Source organism: Peromyscus leucopus, chromosome 16_21 (assembly GCF_004664715.2).
Source record: "Peromyscus leucopus breed LL Stock chromosome 16_21, UCI_PerLeu_2.1, whole genome shotgun sequence".
Taxonomy (NCBI): Eukaryota; Metazoa; Chordata; class Mammalia; order Rodentia; family Cricetidae; genus Peromyscus; species Peromyscus leucopus.
Genome location: NC_051084.1, coordinates 17,113,299 through 17,130,703, shown reverse-complemented (window position 1 = coordinate 17,130,703; position 17,405 = coordinate 17,113,299). Strand labels below are relative to the sequence as shown.

The following is a 17,405-nucleotide window of genomic DNA, read 5'->3' as shown; positions in this document are numbered from 1 at the left end:
ACCAGATTAGCAGAGGACAGATAAACCTGCAGACTAGACTTGTCTGTGCTGGAGAAATTTATTTAGAAGGTGGTCTTTTTTTTTGTTTTGTTTTTTTGAGACATGCTTTCTCTGTGTAGTTTTGGTATCTATGCTGGCTCTCTGTAGACCAGGCTGGCTTCGAACTTACAGAGATCTTCCTGGCTCTGCCTCCCGAGTGCTGGGATTAAAGGCATGTGTCCCCCACTGCCTGACTTTTTGGAGGTGGTCTTAAATGGCATTTAAAACCTTGGAAGTGAATAAAATCATCAAAAGGATTATCAACTGTAGATGAGAAAGAGAACAGGACTGATCCTGGCCCCTCCAGTGCTCAGTGGTCTCTTTAGAGAACACACCTTGAACACAGACTGTGCAGCTCTGGGCATGTGTCTAGAAGGCTGGTAGACCAGGGAGTCCCAGACTTTCCTGTGCACAGGAATCCTCTGGACATCTCAGCAAGATTCAGAAAAAGTCAGGCTTGATGACACAGGCTTTTAATCCCAGCACTCTGGGCAGAGACAGATGCCTCCTCTCATAGGATCTCTGAGTTCAAGGCCAGCATGGTCTACAAGTACAGATAGTTCCAGGCCAGTCAAGACTACATAGTGAGACTGTTTCAACAAACAAACAAACAAACAAACAAAATGAAACAAACCCCACAAACAGAAACAAAACAAAAGGCTTGGGGGAATCTGAGAAGACACAAGAATCTCTGTATTTATAACAAGTGGTACAGAGGCAGCTGTTATTCAGATCATGGAGCTGCAAGGAATGTGGACAAGGAGCTCCTGGGCCTCCTAGATCCATCAGCCTCACTTGTGGCATGTTACATAAATAATTCCTGCTGCCAGGTATGGTGGTTCATATATGTAATTCTAACACTCCAGGATAGGGAAAGAGGATTGTAGGTATTTCATTGCCATATGGATTTTTAATATTAACTTTTTTAAAATTGTGTGACAAAATATCCAGCAGAAGCAACTTAAAGGAAGAAAGATTTATTCTGATTCATGATTTAAGAAGGTTCAGTCAATCTCAGCATAAGGTGTGATGGAGTAAATGGCAGCAGGGGCATGTGGCTGGGATTCCTCCAACTTCAGTAGATCAGGAAGGAGCATGGAGGCATCCTCTCATCTGGCTTTCTCCTGTTCTTCATTTTATCCTTGGGCCCCAGGGTTGGTCTTCCATCCTTAATTAATCTCTGGAAACACTCTTACAGATGTGACCAGAACTGAATCTCCCAGGAGACTCTAAATCCATTCAAGTTGGCAATGAAGATTAACCATCACAGCTACATAGTGATTCCCAAGCCAGCATGTAGTGGGTAGTCATTCCAGCTACCCCCATTGAGACTCTGGCAACTGTCACGCCTAGGAGGCGGGGCCAGGGGAGGTGCCTGGAGACCTGACAGCTGGATGGGCCAGCGCTCTCTCTGTTCCAGGACCCTGAATGTTGGAGGTGGACTGAGCAGAGCTCCAGAGAACACCGCTAGATTGCAATACACCTTTCCCAGACCCTGCAACCTACCTATCACTTAATTTGTGAGTTATGCCATTAAATAAATATCCTTTTAACTACGTGGAGTGGCCAAAATAATTTCACCAATACCAGCCTGGGATCCAGTGTGAGATGCTGTTAACAGAGAAACAGAAAAAGGAAGTGTGAGTCCTGGACTACATACTGAGCAATCTAAATGAGGGATCTGGAAAGAGTCCTGAGTATTTTGGAACAGGATTTATGGCCACTGATGTTAGTGGTAAGAACAGCATCCATGATGGAAAAGGGTGTTATATGGGCATTCCATTTTGGGGAGGGGTTGAGAAAGAGAAGGGAGAATATACATTATCAGTCCTGAGTTGTCATGTTGACCGATTTGTATTGTTTTCTCTCCCATGAGGTGTAGCTTCATATAGAAAAACAGGAAGCAATTACAGAGAATTGACTGGGTGCTATCTGAAAATTCCCTAGGCTGATTTCTTATTTTTAAGTATAAATAATGGAATAAAAATTCTTATCATTTAAAAACAAAAGAATTTAATAAAGATATTGGAGGGTTGGTGATTTTTTTTTTTTTTTTGGAAAAAGCCATGAACCAAATCTGAGGTTTCATAGTTAGTAACAGAACTGACAAGTCCATCAACATCACATCCACAAGGATCCACTGAGTACAGGAATCACTGACAGTCTGGAGCTGGTCTCTGTGGGACAGATTTCCTGCCACTCATGGGAACTGGATGTGCCAATGTCACCCCAGCCAAATTCACTTATGCAGTTCCAGCTTTTCCTCATCACCATGTGCTGAGTCAATGTGCAGCATGTGGTCACTCAGCTGGTGGAGCCGAGGACTACCATGTGGCGCCCAGCTGCAGGAATGTTAGGAAAGTGACAGAGGAACTTGCTCTCTGTCTCCTTTCTGTACACTTACTAGGTGTTCCCTTAATGTGTAAGGAGAGTTCAACAGCTGGGACAAGATGGTAAAAGGTAGAAATACAACGATGAAAGTAGATTCCTGGAAAAGTTACCTGAGTAACTACATCAGAGGACATAAAAAGACTGACAGAGATCCAGGAATGATGCTCTAGAGTACCTCCATAGCCCATACTTTAAAAAGTATTAGCACTGCTGTATATGATAGCACAAAACTTTAATCCTAGCACTTGGGAGGCAGAGACAGGTGATCTTGATTATAGCCAAATCTACAAAGTAGTTTCCAGGACAGCCAGGGCTATGTAAAGATACCTTATCTTTAAAAAAAAAAAAAAAAAAAAAAAAAAAAGCAAAACAAAACAAAAATCTGCTAGTCCACTGAATCCCAGGTTAGATAAGCACTCACACATAGGTGTGTCTCATAGTAACAAAACAGGACATGAGCACATTTCCATCTAGGGATTCAACTCTATGGAAAATCCTCAGACACCAATCCCTTCCCTACCTGCACTTTTCTTCCTCATCATCACAAGGGCAGCCACAGCTCCAGTGACCACAACTCCAAGGAGAACCACACCAACAGTCATTCCAATTGTGGGCCAAGGAGGTGGTGGCTCTGGGAAGACAGAGTAGAGTTGAGGGGCCCTAACCCCCAGCTCAGCACTGATCCCACTCAGGGTCTCCAGAAGGTCACCTGTCTTCCTGATAACAGGCTCTGTGCTCACACCCCTCCTTACCCCATCTCAGTGTGAGGGGCTCAGGCAGCCCTTCATGGTTCACATGGCATGTGTATCTCTGCTCCTCTCCAGAAGGTACTACCACAGCTGCCCACTTCTGGAAGGTTCCATCTCCTGCAGGCCTGGTGTTCACCAGCTCCATGTCCTGGGTCTGGTCTTCCCCATCCCTCTTCCAGGTTAGGGTTATCTCAGATGGATAGAATCTGATGGCCCAGCATCTCAAGGTGGCATCACCTTCAGGTCTGGGGTGATGAGTTACATGTGCCTTTGGAGGGTCTGAGGAGAAGAGTTGGGAAAATTCAAGCATTTTATAACTTTTCTGGGGACTTAAGCTATATTCATGTGCGTATCCTGCAATGCACAAGAGAATCAAGATGTGGGCGGGAGATGGGGGGTGGGGGGTGAAAATTCCACAAAAGTTGTGTGCACTTAGGCATATAGTATAATATATTCCTTGGAAAGGGAATACTCCCAAGTTTCCCACCATGAAAAGAGGATTTCTGGTCTTGACTTGGGTGGAGGGATGAGAGATTCATCATCACTTAAGTCAGACCTCCAAAGACACTGGGTGTGGGCAGAGAACTCAGCCTCTGAGAAGCCATAGTTCACAATGGGCTGCAGACTGAACAGGGTTTCTGTTGGTTATTTCAGGGATCTTCTTTCTGTGGTGATACATTGTGTCCCCCAATATATTGTGTACCCTAATAAAACTTATCTGGGATCAGAGATCAGAACAGCCACCAGATTAGACATAGAGGCCAGAAAATGATGGCACACACACCTTTAATCCTATCACCAGATGGATCTCTGTGAGTTCAAGGCCACACTAGGAACAAAGCCAGGTGTGGTGCACACAACTTTAGTCCAGCACTTGAGATCTCCTGTCTTTCTTGCTTGGGAAAGACAAGCCTTTAATCCCAGGATGTGATGGCAGGAAGCAGAAAGGCATATAAGGCATGTGGACTAGGAACTAGAGGCTTTTAGCTTTTAGGCTTTCAAGCAGCAGTTCAGCTGAGATCCATTCGGGTGAGGATTCAGAGGCTTCCAGTCTGAGGAAAAGGAATCAGCTGAGGAGTTGTGAGGTGAGGTTGGCTGTGGCTTGTTCTGTTTCTCTGATCTTTCAGAATTTACCCCAATAGGTGGCACCAGGTTTTTTGTTTGTTTTTTTTTTTTAACTTAATAAGACCATTTAAGATTCATGTTACATCTTTCCTATCATCCCAAGAGACCCTAAACTGTCTTAAGAGAGGGATGAGTCCCAGAAGAGTCACTCTCTGATGTTGGGTCAGAAAAACCAGGAGCACTCCTTCCCCTCTGATTACAAGACAGAGCTACAGTATTTCAGCTAGTTTCATTTTCCTCCCTCCTTGGAGGCATGCGCCCTACTCTGAGTGCAGAAGGAGGAATTGTTTCTCAGCCTCTCTTACCTGAGCGCTGCAGAGTCTCCTTCCCTAGCTCCAGGTGTCTGAGTAGCCAAGCAACGCACTGGCCCTCCAAGATGAGCCTCCAATCCTGTGCTACCTTTTTTTCCTCCCACTGTCGCTGAGTGATCTGAGCCGTCTTGTCTGCGGCAGTCCAAGTTCTCAGGTCCTCGTTCAGGCTGATGTAATCACGGCCATCAAAGGCATGTCTATAGTGCCCTCGGAGGAAGAGTCGGTCTGGACCCACGTCGCAACCAATGAAACACTGGAAGGTATGAGAGCCTGTCGCCACCCCCAAAGTCAGCCCGGTCTCAGGGACCAGCCCACCCACAAATTTCCACCAAAACTGAACCAGAAACCCGGTCTTAGTCCGATGCTTTCTCGGGTCCAGGGTCTCTGCGGGCCCCGCAGCCTCGGACCAAACCTAGAATCTAGGGCCCAAGGCGACTTGGGCCAACCCATGGGGACATGTAGGGGTCACTCACCGTCATTGCTCTGGTTATAGATCCGGAGTGCAAATCTCACATTTTCTCGGGCATTGTGTGAATATCTCTCCATACCTACTCTCTCCCACTCCAAATAATCCCTGCCCATCAGCCTCGCCCAGGGCACGAGCGGTTCCATCTTAGTAGCCATGTCACTTTCGAAGCGCAGGATTTGCGTGTCATCCACGTAGCCAACAGCGAAGACTTTGAGACCTTGAGGACCAGTTCGAGATGCAGTCGTGGTTACGAAATACCGCAGCGAGTGTGACCCTGGGGGAGGTACACAGCGATACTCACAGGACCATGGGCAGGTGTGCTGGCCTGGAGGGGATCAAGGCTCAGGATTCGGAATGCAGGTGGAGAGAGCTGGGAGGATCTGGGTGGGTGATGAGAAAGGGCTTTTGGGATGCTGCCCTGGCCGGGTGCCCTAGCTCTGCTGACAGAGACCCTTCCCTTCCTGACCCACACTCACCAGCGCCACTATGGGTCTTGGTCTTCATCAGAGGCAGGAGTATTGAGAGCAGCAGGAGAGCTGGACGCTGCACTACAGCTCCCATCCTTGGTGTCTGGAAAACTGGAGGGATTGAGACTTTGTTCCTCTCTGTGGAGTTTATAGAGTCGTGGTTTGTGGGGAGAGACCACAGTGACTGTGAGTGTATTTCTCCAGAAGTCGTCCTTGCAGTGGGAGTGAGAACATGTGTCCAGATGGACAGAAGGGACAGCTAACATTGATTTAAGGCTACAGAAAGGAATTCCCGGGCCATGAGGGAATTCCAAACTTATGGCTTCCCTACCTCAAACATCGTGAAGACAAAACCTCAGACCAGGGATTTATGGAGACCACTTCCTCCTGTAATTGGAGCTCTTTGAGTCCTGTCAGAGGTGTGTTGAGATTCTGAATGTTTTGATTTCAGGGTCTCTTATTTGTGCTTATACATTATTAAGTACCTCAAAGTTTTATGTAGGTTAATTCCAATTATATTTACCATGTTAAAAGCTGCTCATGGTGACTGACATCTGTAATTCCAGCACTTAGGAGACTGTGCTGGGGCAAGAGGTTTGATATGAGTTTAAGGCAGCTTAAGCTACATGACACTGATATTTAAAAAAAAAAAGATTTATTTATGGGTGTGTGCGTGTGAATATGTGCAAATGTAGGCCATGTTTGTGAGGAAGTCATGAAAGTCAGAAGAGGAAGTCAAATTCTCTAAAACTGCAATTGCAGATGTTTGTGATCTGGATGCTAGATACTGACCTGGGGTCATCTACAATATCAGGAAGCACTCTTAACCACAGAACCATCTTTTCAATCCCTTCATACTTTGACTATAAAAAAGACTTTTTAAAAGTGAGACTGCCCTTACATTCTGCAAGTAAGTAGCAGTGGTGAAGAATGCAGTAACCCCTGGTTAGTTTTTCACAGCCTTGGTTCAGATTAAGGTGTCAACAGATTAACTCACTGTCAAGCACACTACAGTAAATATGCTGTAATTTTTATACAGCAATATTTTTAAACTGATTTTATACTGATTACACAGTAAATCTGAGAGGCACAAAAGTATTTTTGATATCATACACCTCATGAAAATAGCTAAGTAATTTTATGGGTTCTATCCAGCTTCAAATGCTATTGGTTTATGTTGGTCTTGGAGACACATGACTTATTTCCACCATTCAAGAGGCTGAGGCACCAGGGCTTCCAGGATTTGAGGAATGGCCTGAATTCTATAATTTTTGTGTGTGTGAGAGGAAAAGAATGCAGAATGTTGGGGAATAGTAAATTATTTTTAGAGAAAGTCAATGTGCTCAGAGAACATGTTGTGTCCAGAGAAAGATTATTTGAAAATTATTTGTTTTGGAGCATTGGATGGGACTAAAGTAGATGATGATGGTATATGGCAAAAGTGTGTCCAGGATGCTGACAGGCTTCTTGCCATAACAGACTCTTAAACAAAGAGAGAGGAACAGAGGTAACTATTTTCCTCTTTGGTGATTCGAGACATTAGGCAGGCTAGGGGAGAGAAGAGTAAAGTCCTGTTCAACATCAGCTGCTAACTTCCTTTATGTAAAATAACCAGCAAGAGGCTGCAGAGCTACACAGCCTTGGGAACAGTCATCACTGGCATCTGGCCACCACCTCCCTGCTGCCCTGTACATAGCAGGCTGGCATTAGGCCTGGGTGAGTCAAGCATGTCTGCTGGCAGCAAATGTCTCAGAGAGAATTGGGAAGAGGAGGACATGGCAACGGATAAGCCCAAGAAAAGGAAGGAATGGAGCAGCTGCTGCAGAAGAGACAGAAGACTGACCACCCTTTGGGAAGAGGTGATGGCCACCAGCCTACGGGAAACAAGAGAAGAGGATAGGCTCATTGACTTGCTCTTAACTTCCTACAGGCTGTACCCAACAGGCAGATTAATGATGAGATGAGTGGAGATGGAGAGGCTATTGGATGATATGATGGAAAAGATGAGAAGAATCAAGGGAAAACTTAGGGAGCTATGTGGGCGCCATGGGCCCTGGCCCCCGGCCCCCGACTGGGAGTGGCTGCAGCCTTGCTTGCTTGACCTTGATCAGATGTCCTCCCTATTCGGATTCCCTACCGGTATCCACCCTTCTGAATGCTTAAGGGAAGTTCCTTGTGTCCTCCCTATTCGGATTCCCTGCCGGTATCCACCCTTCTAAATGCTTAAGGGAAGTTCCTTGTTGTGTATCCTGCATTTTGGGCAGTTAACTACTTAGATGCAAGAATATAGAACATTGAGTCTGGAATGTGGACCATTGACAGCGAACTTCTGCCCTCCGGGGGTTCCTCCATTTGTGCTGTAAGCCTGTACGTATTTAAGGTTTCTTCCCTCTTTCAATAAACGGCATTCGACATCCAATCGTACGGATGACCCGCTGTCTTTTGTCTCTATTTTTTAATCCGCAGCCCTTCGCTCAGGCAAGGTGAACGGTTATCGGTAACGCGGGCGTTACCGCAACAAATGGAGGTTCCTACCGAGGTCTGAGTAAGGAGGACCAGCTGACGGACACTCTTGGAAGGCCGGCCGGCATTTTAAGGTAAGAGTGGATTGGAATGGGGGCCGCTAGCTCACAGTCACTCCTCGAGGAACAGTTAATTGGACTGTTGAGGCAGCAAGGCACTATTATTAAGAGCAAGACGGCTAAAGATTTTGTTCAAATCCTCCAGAATGCTAGTCCTTGGTTTCTGGTCTCCGGAGGATTTAATATACCAGATTGGGAACAGGTCAAGGTTGACTTACAGAAATATTTGCATAAAGAAGGGCCTGATTCCATATCCTTAGCTACTTTTTCTTTGTGGCGCTTGGTTAAGGATGCATTGCTTAGTGATGATATTGAAGTCCAAGAACACTTAAATGAAGCTAAAACTGTGTTGGAGGAGTCTCAGATAGAGGAGGCTCTCAGAACCCTTAAAACTTCTGATGTTTCTGATTCGGCAGAGTCGTCTTCCGATTCTGCAGAGTCATCTTCAGAGGGTGATGATGCAGAAATCAGATCAAAAAAGGATGCTAGATGCCTAAGAGGGAAATCACAGATTTCTCGCAAGGATAGACCTCCAGCCCATAACCTTGACTTTTACAACACGGAGGTCCTTCCTTCCGCACCCATGGAGGGATTGACGGGGGGAGTTGCTTACCCGGTCATAGAGACTCAAAATGTTCAGGGGCAGAGACAAAGAGAGCACAATCCTCTAGATCTTAAAAGCATCAAACAGCTCAAGGAAGCTGTGATGTCAGATGGGTCCCCAGGCTCTCGGTACTGGAGTTATGGGTCCACTACCTGCAGGGTCTTTAGGACTGATTCTGGGCAGGAGTAGTGCTCTTATGCAAGGGATTAGAGTAATTCCAGGAGTGATAGATGAAGACTCTGAAGGGGAAATTAGAATTATGGTTGAGGCTGGTAAAGGGGTGACAATTATTCCCCAGGGTGCTCGCATAGCACAACTGCTTTTGATGCCCCGCTTTCATACTAATAATCCTTTTCTTAAACCACACAGAGGTGAGGGTGGATTTGGCTCTACGGGCCCTCTAGCATGCTGGGTTTCCACCTTAGAACAAAGACCCATGCTAAATTTAAAAGTTAATGATCACAGTTTTCGGGTCTTTTAGATACTGGCGCTGACACTTCAGTTATTTCTTTAAAACATTGGCCCGAAGCTTGGCCCTTAAAGATTCTACCTCTCACCTACAAGGTATCGGCACAGCTCAGACGCCATTACAGAGCAAGCTACTTTTAAATTGGAAGGATGAGGAAGGTCATACAGGAACTTTTCAACCATTTGTGCTACCTGACATTCCAGTGAACTTGTGGGGACGGGATGTGTTGGATGGCATGGGAGCGGTGCTTACTACACAGCCTGTACAACAGATGCTAAAGAGTCAGGGCTACTGCCCGGACAAAGGCTTAGGGAAAATGTTGCAAGGAGACCCGCTCCCTGTGGCAGACAAAAACTGTGTCACTAGGGGTCCTGGCGATACTAGAGGATTAGGATCTTTTCCATAGGGGTCACTGCACAGCAGCCTTCAATAATACAATCGATAAAAATCACTTGGAAGAGTGATGACCCTGTATGGGTGGAGCAGTGGCCCTTGCTAAGGAAAAATTGAAGGCTGCGTATGCATTGGTTAAGGAGCAGTTAGATGCTGGACATATCATTCCTTCCACTTCACCTTGGAACTCACCTATATTTGTTATTAAAAAGAAATCAGGAAAATGGAGGCTGTTACAGGATCTTAGAGCTGTAAATAAAACCATGCTTCTCATGGGAGCAACACAGCCTGGCTTGCCTGCCCCTGTGGCAATTCCTAAGCATTGGCATTTAATTGTGGTTGACTTGAGGGATTGTTTCTTCACCATACCTTTACATCCTGAGGACAGTCCTCGCTTTGCTTTCAGTGTTCCTTCAGAAAATCTTAAGGAACCTTATCAGAGATATCAGTGGGTGGTATTGCCTCAAGGAATGGCCAATAGCCCTACTATATGTCAAATTTATGTGTCTTTGGCCCTAGCTCCAGTTCGAAAAGCTTTTTCGGGTGTTTATATAATTCACTATATGGATGATATATTAATGGCTGCTAAAGATAAAAAATTTGTTTTTGATGCCTTTTCTTATTTACAAGAGGTTCTTAGCTTGGCTAACTTACAAATAGCCCCAGAAAAGGTACAGGTATCTTTTCCCTATCATTATTTAGGTCATGAATTGTTACGCACGGGCATACGCCCACAAAAGATTACTCTGCGTATGGATCAGCTACGCACACTTAATGATTTCCAAACCTTTCTGGGAGATATTCAATGGCTTCGGCCCACTTTAAAAATTCCAACAGGTCAGCTTCGCCCCTTGTATGATGTCTTAAAGGGCGACCCTGACCCTTCATCTCCCCGTAAATTAACAGCTGAAGGACGTGTAGCCCTACAACGTGTGCAAGAGGCCCTGGAACAGGCTCACGTACAGTATATAGATCTTAATTCTCCCTTATTGTATTTGATATTTTGTTTTACTCATTCACCTACTGGAGTGTTTTGGCAAACAGGTCCTATTTTATGGGTACATTCCCCAGCTTCTCCAGCAAAAATCATCACTCCTTATCCACAGGCTGTCGCTCAGATTATATTTAAGGGAATCAAGACCAGTGTTCAAACTTTTGGTAAAGAGCCAGATATTGTGGTGACCCCATACACCCAGTCTCAAGTAGCATGGTTGCAAGCTAATGATAATGATTGGGCCATATTGACATGCTCCATGCAGGGTCAGTTTGATACTCACTACCCCTCCAATCGTACGGATGACCCGCTGTCTTTTGTCTCTATTTTTTAATCCGCAGCCCTTCGCTCAGGCAAGGTGAACGGTTATCGGTAACGCGGGCGTTACCGCAACAGAGCTACAGTCAAGAAACTGTATATTCTTAGGGAGGACCTCTCTAATCAACATGCTCATCATGATGAATTTTGCCTTATGCCTTGACTTCTACAATTTTCCATGAGATTCATACAGTGATTCTGACTGCCTTCTTCTTCCTTGTATTTTCTTGACACGCATTTACTGATCTGTTTGTGGTGAGCCTTGTGTTATTTCCATGTGCTAGGTGGGTCTATGTTGCAGGCTTCTAATTGGTGATTGCCTTCCCACTCAGTGTAAGTTTCTGTGAACAGTGCAGTTTTGCCCATTTGCACAAGAAAATAATGTAAGTAAATAAAGCATTTGAAAAGCAAAACAACCAACCAAACAACAACAAAAACAGTATAAACTAAGCATGGTGGTGCATGCTTTGATCCCAGTACTCTGAAGACGGGGTCAGGCAGATTACTATGAGTTTGAATACACAGTGAGCTCCAGGACAATTAGAACTACAGAGAGAGACACTTCCTCAAAAACCAAGACAAACAAATCCGCATGCCAGAGTTCCAGATTTTGGTGATAGTCCCTGGACTCTGTCACTTCCCCATCTGAAATTTCCCTGCAAGTGTCACACAGAATTTGGCAGCTGAGAAAAGGAAAGGCAGACCAATAACCAAATGGCAATAAATCTTCAAACAGAGAAAGGGATAAATTAGAATAAATTAGAATAAGACTATATAATCAGAAAAGAATAAATCTAAGCACATTCCCCCAAAACCCATTAAAGCAACTATTAAAATAATTAAGTCACAAGTGGTTTAGCTTGTTTGCCTGATGAATAGATATCTTGTGTTTTAAGAAATGCAGACCAAAGCTCAATGTGGTGACAGAGACCTGAAAACCCAGCATTTGAAAGGTGAGGCCAGCCTGGCTAATCAGTGAAAGACCCACAAAAAGAAAAGCACAAGAAAAGTGTTTTATCTTTCTGGTCCATGGTGGCAGCACATGCCATTAATCCCAGCACTCAGGAGGCAGAGGCACGTGGATCTCTGAGTTCAAGGCTAGCCTGGTCTACAGAGCAAGTTCAGAACAGCCATGGCAACATAGAGAACCCTTGTCTCAAAAAAGCAAATAATAATAATAATAATAATAATAATAATAATAATAAAGCAATAGCTTTATCTTTAGGAGGATTTTTCAAAGAACACTATGAGAGGAAAGTAGATGGATCCTGATTCACGACACTGGGAGATCGCTGTCTGCTGCTGGGGCTTGAGACAGGCCTAGAAATCTAAAGTTACTTGTAGGGCTGGCCCTCCAATTGTCCTTATCTCATTTGCTTTGATTCATATGAATCCAGGAGAATGTTTTTCTTTCATCTGATGTCAGTGGGTGGTTTAGTGTTACTATATAAAGTTCTTTCTGATGTGGGAACCTCAGGGGAAAGCCAAATGTTTTTAGTCCCTTAACTATGAGGACACATACATCCTATTTTGTAGAAGATATGTGCAAGCCAAAGTGTTAAAAGTCAGAGGAAGTTCATTTGGCCAGACTTGCAGCCATTTATCCTTTTTGGACTGTGGGACAATAATAGCAGTAGTCAGAGATAAACATAGGCTTATGAATTGGGTACAAAAAGAATGGAGCATCTCAGGCTACATGTTTTGTATTGGCCAAGCCTCTAATTAGTTATGCCTATAGTTTTAACTTCTTCTTTTCCTTTTTTTTTTTTTTTTTTTTTTTTTTTTTTTTTGGTTTTTCAAGATAGAGTTTCTATAAATAAATAAATAAATAAATAAATAAATAAATAAATAAATAAAAAAGTTTCTCTTTCTAGCTCTGGCTGTCCTAGAACTCACTTTCTACACCAGGCTAGCCTTGAAATCAGAGATCCACCTACCTCTACATCCTGAGAGCTGGGATTAAAGGCATGTACCACCACTACCTAGCAGTTTTAGCTTCTTTACTGTAGCAATCTTAGTGGGAAAGTGAATAACCTGTAATGGAGCATTTATGGTAACATCTGTTAGTACATGGAGTACCAGCTAAAGTTAAGAATGTGTAGTTACTAGATTGTGCCAAATTCTTGGCAAGTTCCATACTCATTATTTGGAGTAATTTTAATAGTGTTCATGTTTCCTTTTGCCAGCATAGAAGTTCTAGTAAGGGCAATATTTCTTAGTAGCATAAAAAGGGAGAAATAGAGAGTGACCATCAATACACATGTGTGTCTCATTCTGTTTCTAAGTGCCTTAGATTAAAAAAAAAATTTCTAAGTCCTGCTACTATGTAGCATTTTTTTACAACCCTGTAGTAGCCTTGAAAGCTGGTCTTTTGGGCTGTGTTATATGGTGCTGGAATCAGTGATCATCAAAAAGATAATCAGAAGACTATCCAAAAGAAGTAGTCCTCATGGAGGTTGTTCCATGTTAGCACCTTCTGGGAGTGATCAAGAGAGAGGACTCCCTAATCAGCAGCCTCAGATAGCCCTCAGTCAGGATTCTGCAGATCCCCTGGACATGGAGAGCCAGAAAAGACAGGCGGGTAGTCCGATTTTCCAACCTTCCTTTTGGCTTTTCCTTTATCTCTATTTTTTCCTCAAAATGGGTCAAACAGAATCTAGAGAACAGCAATTGTTCATTGAAATTATTAAACACACGCTTAAGAAGAGAGGAATTAAATTTAGTATGAGCCAGCTGAATGAATTTCCTAAATTCATACAAAAAGTCAGCCCCTGGCTTCCAGACTGGGGGACCCTAGATGTAGACAATAGGGATAGATATTAAGATAAATGGTGTGCAGAAAATGAAGGGATGGACATGCCTCTTACGGCATTTGCCATATGGGATGGACTTAGAAAAGCACAGGCAAATGGTCAAGAGCTGATGCACAAACCAGATCTGGAACCAACCGACCCCATGAGAGAACACCTCCAATGTCACCTCACTCAGAATCTAGAAAGAATGTTTATCCTTTAATAACAGATCCCAGAGAAAACAGCCTAAAAGAGGATACTGATAAATCAGACATGGACAAATTAACCTCTGAGGAGGAAATTGACATGGAGAAAGAGGCAAAAGAGTGTCATAATCCTAAATGTCTCCCCCTGCAACGTTTAACCATACATTCCAAATGGCCTGAGCCCCTAAGAAACGTAAAAAGAAACTAAGGAGACCTCTGAGTTTTCTTGGGTTTGTAGGTCAGGCTCAGCTACAGGGGATGACAGGCACCAGAGAGCCTATGTTTACTCTGAAACTCTCCTCCCCTCCCTCCCTCCCTTCCTTCATTGGGGATCTAAGGAAGAGACAGCAAAATACTGCATCATCTTATTTGGCTTCCCCTGCTGTTCCTACTTGTAAATCATTCCACATGACCCCCTGAGAGCATAAAAGACAGAAAGCAGAGGCTGCTACAACCACTGCCTGCTTCAGTCAGAGCATTCAGCAGGACAAATCACTGGGAGAGGAAAGGAAAGAGTTAACTTCCAAACTTCTTGCAGCCATGGATATCAGCTTGCAACAGCTATGGCTATTTGATTAGCTGCAAAGCAAGCTTTGCTAACAGGCTGACAGCATCTGCTGAGCTAGCCAAGCCACTTGGGCTAATTGGAAATTGAAAGATGATCCTTCACTCTTTTGTTTGTTTGTTTGTTTTTTATTTTTCGAGATAGGGTTTCTCTGTGTAGCTTTACACCTTTCCTGGAACTAGCTTTGGAGACCAGGCTGGCCTCGAACTCATAGAGATCCCCCTGCCTCTGCCTCCCTAGTGCTGGGATTAAAGGAGTGTGCCACTGCCTCCGCTGCCCCCGGCCCTCCACTTTTCTTTTATCCCAGCACTAGGGACCTGTTTCTTCAGCTGTTTTCTCCTATTCCTACTCTAAATATCTGGGAGCTCCGAGTCCAAGAGAAACCAACACTTTTGACAATTGTTAATCACAGAATATTAGTTTTAAATGTTTTACACACTTAGAAATATAGAGTGTAATGCACAATTTCTTTATTTTCTAGACTCTCCAATAGTTTAACTTTATAACCCCCTTTATAGGCTATCTCCTTAGTGGATAATAGAGCAGCTGGATCTTCTTTTACAGCTGCAGCTGCACACTAATTAGGAAGAGGATAACATGTGTTATCAGAACAGTCTGCTTCTTATCATTTACTGTAGAAATGAAATGTAAACTTCAAATAAAACTTCCAATGTCTGAAGAATTTCTCTTGAATATATATTAACTGTGTATAACAAAGGGAACAGATATAGAGAAAGAAATAAAGAGAGTGACCTTCAGTATGCTTGTGTGTCTCATTCTGTTTCTAAGACCACTAGATAGAAAAAAAAATTATTCCAAATTCAGCTACTCTGTGGCATCCCTTTTACAACCCTGCAGCAGCCTTGAAAGCTGGTCTTTTGGGCTGCCTTAGCAAAGGCTGACTTTCCTTGGGGTTAGTGTGTCTGAGGGAAACTATGCCGTAATCTCTCTTCTAAAACTGCTTTCTAAGAAGCATCACCACAGAGAAATATACCTGGGTTGTTTGAAGAGCCATCCCAGAGCCTCTTGTTGCTTCAAACCATTTTTGTGGCTATGAGGTGATCATGCTGAGGGAAAGAGGATCTCAATCTAAAAGCGCTAGATGTATACAGACCGATGTAAAGTGTTAAGTGACACAAGATCATGAGGAATGTTGGTCACAGGACTTGTTCCCAGGGGGTCTGCTGGCCCATAGATATTTTATGTAATATCCTTATGATATTACAATGGTGGCATTGATTTCCATAACAAAAATGTTAAATGTCTATATTTGTCTAAAAGATGGGATGGAGGAAATCCAGAAACTTAAAAGGCATCGAGAGGACCTGATGATACAGAGGTGAGTTTACCATAGAGATCTTGCTCTTAGCTTTCCTAACCCCAGTCCATGTACTTCCCAGCAAAGGAATTCAGATGAGGGGCCAATGAGATGGATCAGCAGGTCAAGCCTGACAAACTGAATTTGATCCCAGGGATCCACATGGTGGAAGGAGAGAATCATCTTCTCACATCTGCACACAGACATACACAGAAAATACATTAAAATGTAAGGGTCAGGTATGGAGGCAGGGGCAGACTGATCTCAGAGTTCGAGGTCAGCCTGGTCTACAAAGCAAGTTCCAGGCCAGGTAGGCTATGCAGGGTCCCTATAAAGGAACTATTGTGCCACTTTATATTATAGACAGACTTTATGTATTTCTATAGTCTCCAGAGAAAGCAGCTTTTCTTGGAGGCCTTTATTGTCAAAGGGGTTGATAGGTTTGTAGTTCTACCCTTATGGAAGCAGACAATTGCATGTCTTTGTTCTATCTAGAAATTCTCCTACAATACATATTCATACAAAGTCGATATGACTAGGTGTTAGAGTAGGAAAAAATCCTTGCAAGAGAACAGAATCTCTGGGCTGGATGGAGGCCTAGGATTACAGTTGGGCAGGATCATTTCTTGGCTTAAGGACACACCTAGGAAGATGTGCTCACCTTAATCCACCATAAAGAGAGAGGCAGAATAATTAGTCCTCTAATGAGATACCGTACTGACCCAGCCCATAGGGCAGTAGCAGGTGGGCCACAGCCATGTAGGTGTGTAAGTCTTCTCACTCTTCTGGATTAGCCCTTTCCCTCACTTCTGTCTCTTCTCTAAGCACGCTCTCCTTAACACCTTGGGTCTTCCCTTCAACATTGCAGCTTCCTTACTCTTTCTTTAAAGTCTCCTTCCTTGCCATGTGGCTGCTTGTCTGCCCTGTGTCTGACCTCCATGACAGTTTAAAATGGCCGTTATCCCTTCTTTCCTCCATTCTCCTCCTCCAGGAAGCAGCTGAGGCTTTGCAGCTTGCTGATCCTCAGGTTTTCCTTTTTAACTTGATCTTGACCTTGAGATTCTTTTTGAGTCTTTATAAATTACTTTATTATTGAAAGCAAGAAACCCCAAAGGGGACCCCAATTCCTCCTGTATTGTTGGCATACACCTATAATCCTAGCACATGAGAGCCTGGGGCAGAAGAAAAAAGAATTCAACATTATCCTCAGTTACACAGTAGGAGTTTGAAGCCAACCTGGGCTACAAGAGAGCCTGACTCAACAAAAGGAAACAAGCATGTGGTGGCACATGCCTTCAATCCCAGCACTCTGGAGGCAGAGGCAGGCGGATCTCTGTGAGTTGGAAGCCAGCCTGGGCTACAGATTGAGTTCCAGGACATCTAGGGCTCCACAGAGAAACCCTGTCTCTAAAAGCAAAACACAACAAAACAAAAACAAAAAGAATGGAAATGAGGGAGGGAGGGAGGAAGGAAGGAAGGAACAAAAAGCAAAAGAGAAAAGAAGGAAGTAAGGGAGGCAGGAAGGAAAGAAAACAGAACACATGGGAGGGGGTACATGACCATGAGGTTCTAGCAACTGCTGTGGAATGTTCTGTATGTCAAATGTGTTTCTC

The 17,405-nt window shown here is 43.9% G+C and overlaps 1 protein-coding gene across 1 annotated transcript; it reads right to left on the bottom strand.

The window, feature by feature from the left end:
- Positions 1-1,566: 1,566 nt before the first annotated feature.
- Positions 1,567-5,653, bottom strand: LOC114682654 (HLA class I histocompatibility antigen, alpha chain F-like). The gene is made up of 6 exons (XM_028856618.2): positions 5,561-5,653; positions 5,089-5,358; positions 4,610-4,885; positions 3,183-3,458; positions 2,951-3,061; positions 1,567-1,650 (listed from the first exon to the last, which is right to left on the bottom strand). The coding sequence occupies exons 1-6, from the start codon at positions 5,643-5,645 to the stop codon at positions 1,589-1,591; spliced, it is 1,080 nt and encodes a 359-aa protein (XP_028712451.1). The 5' UTR covers positions 5,646-5,653; the 3' UTR covers positions 1,567-1,588.
- Positions 5,654-17,405: the final 11,752 nt, after the last annotated feature.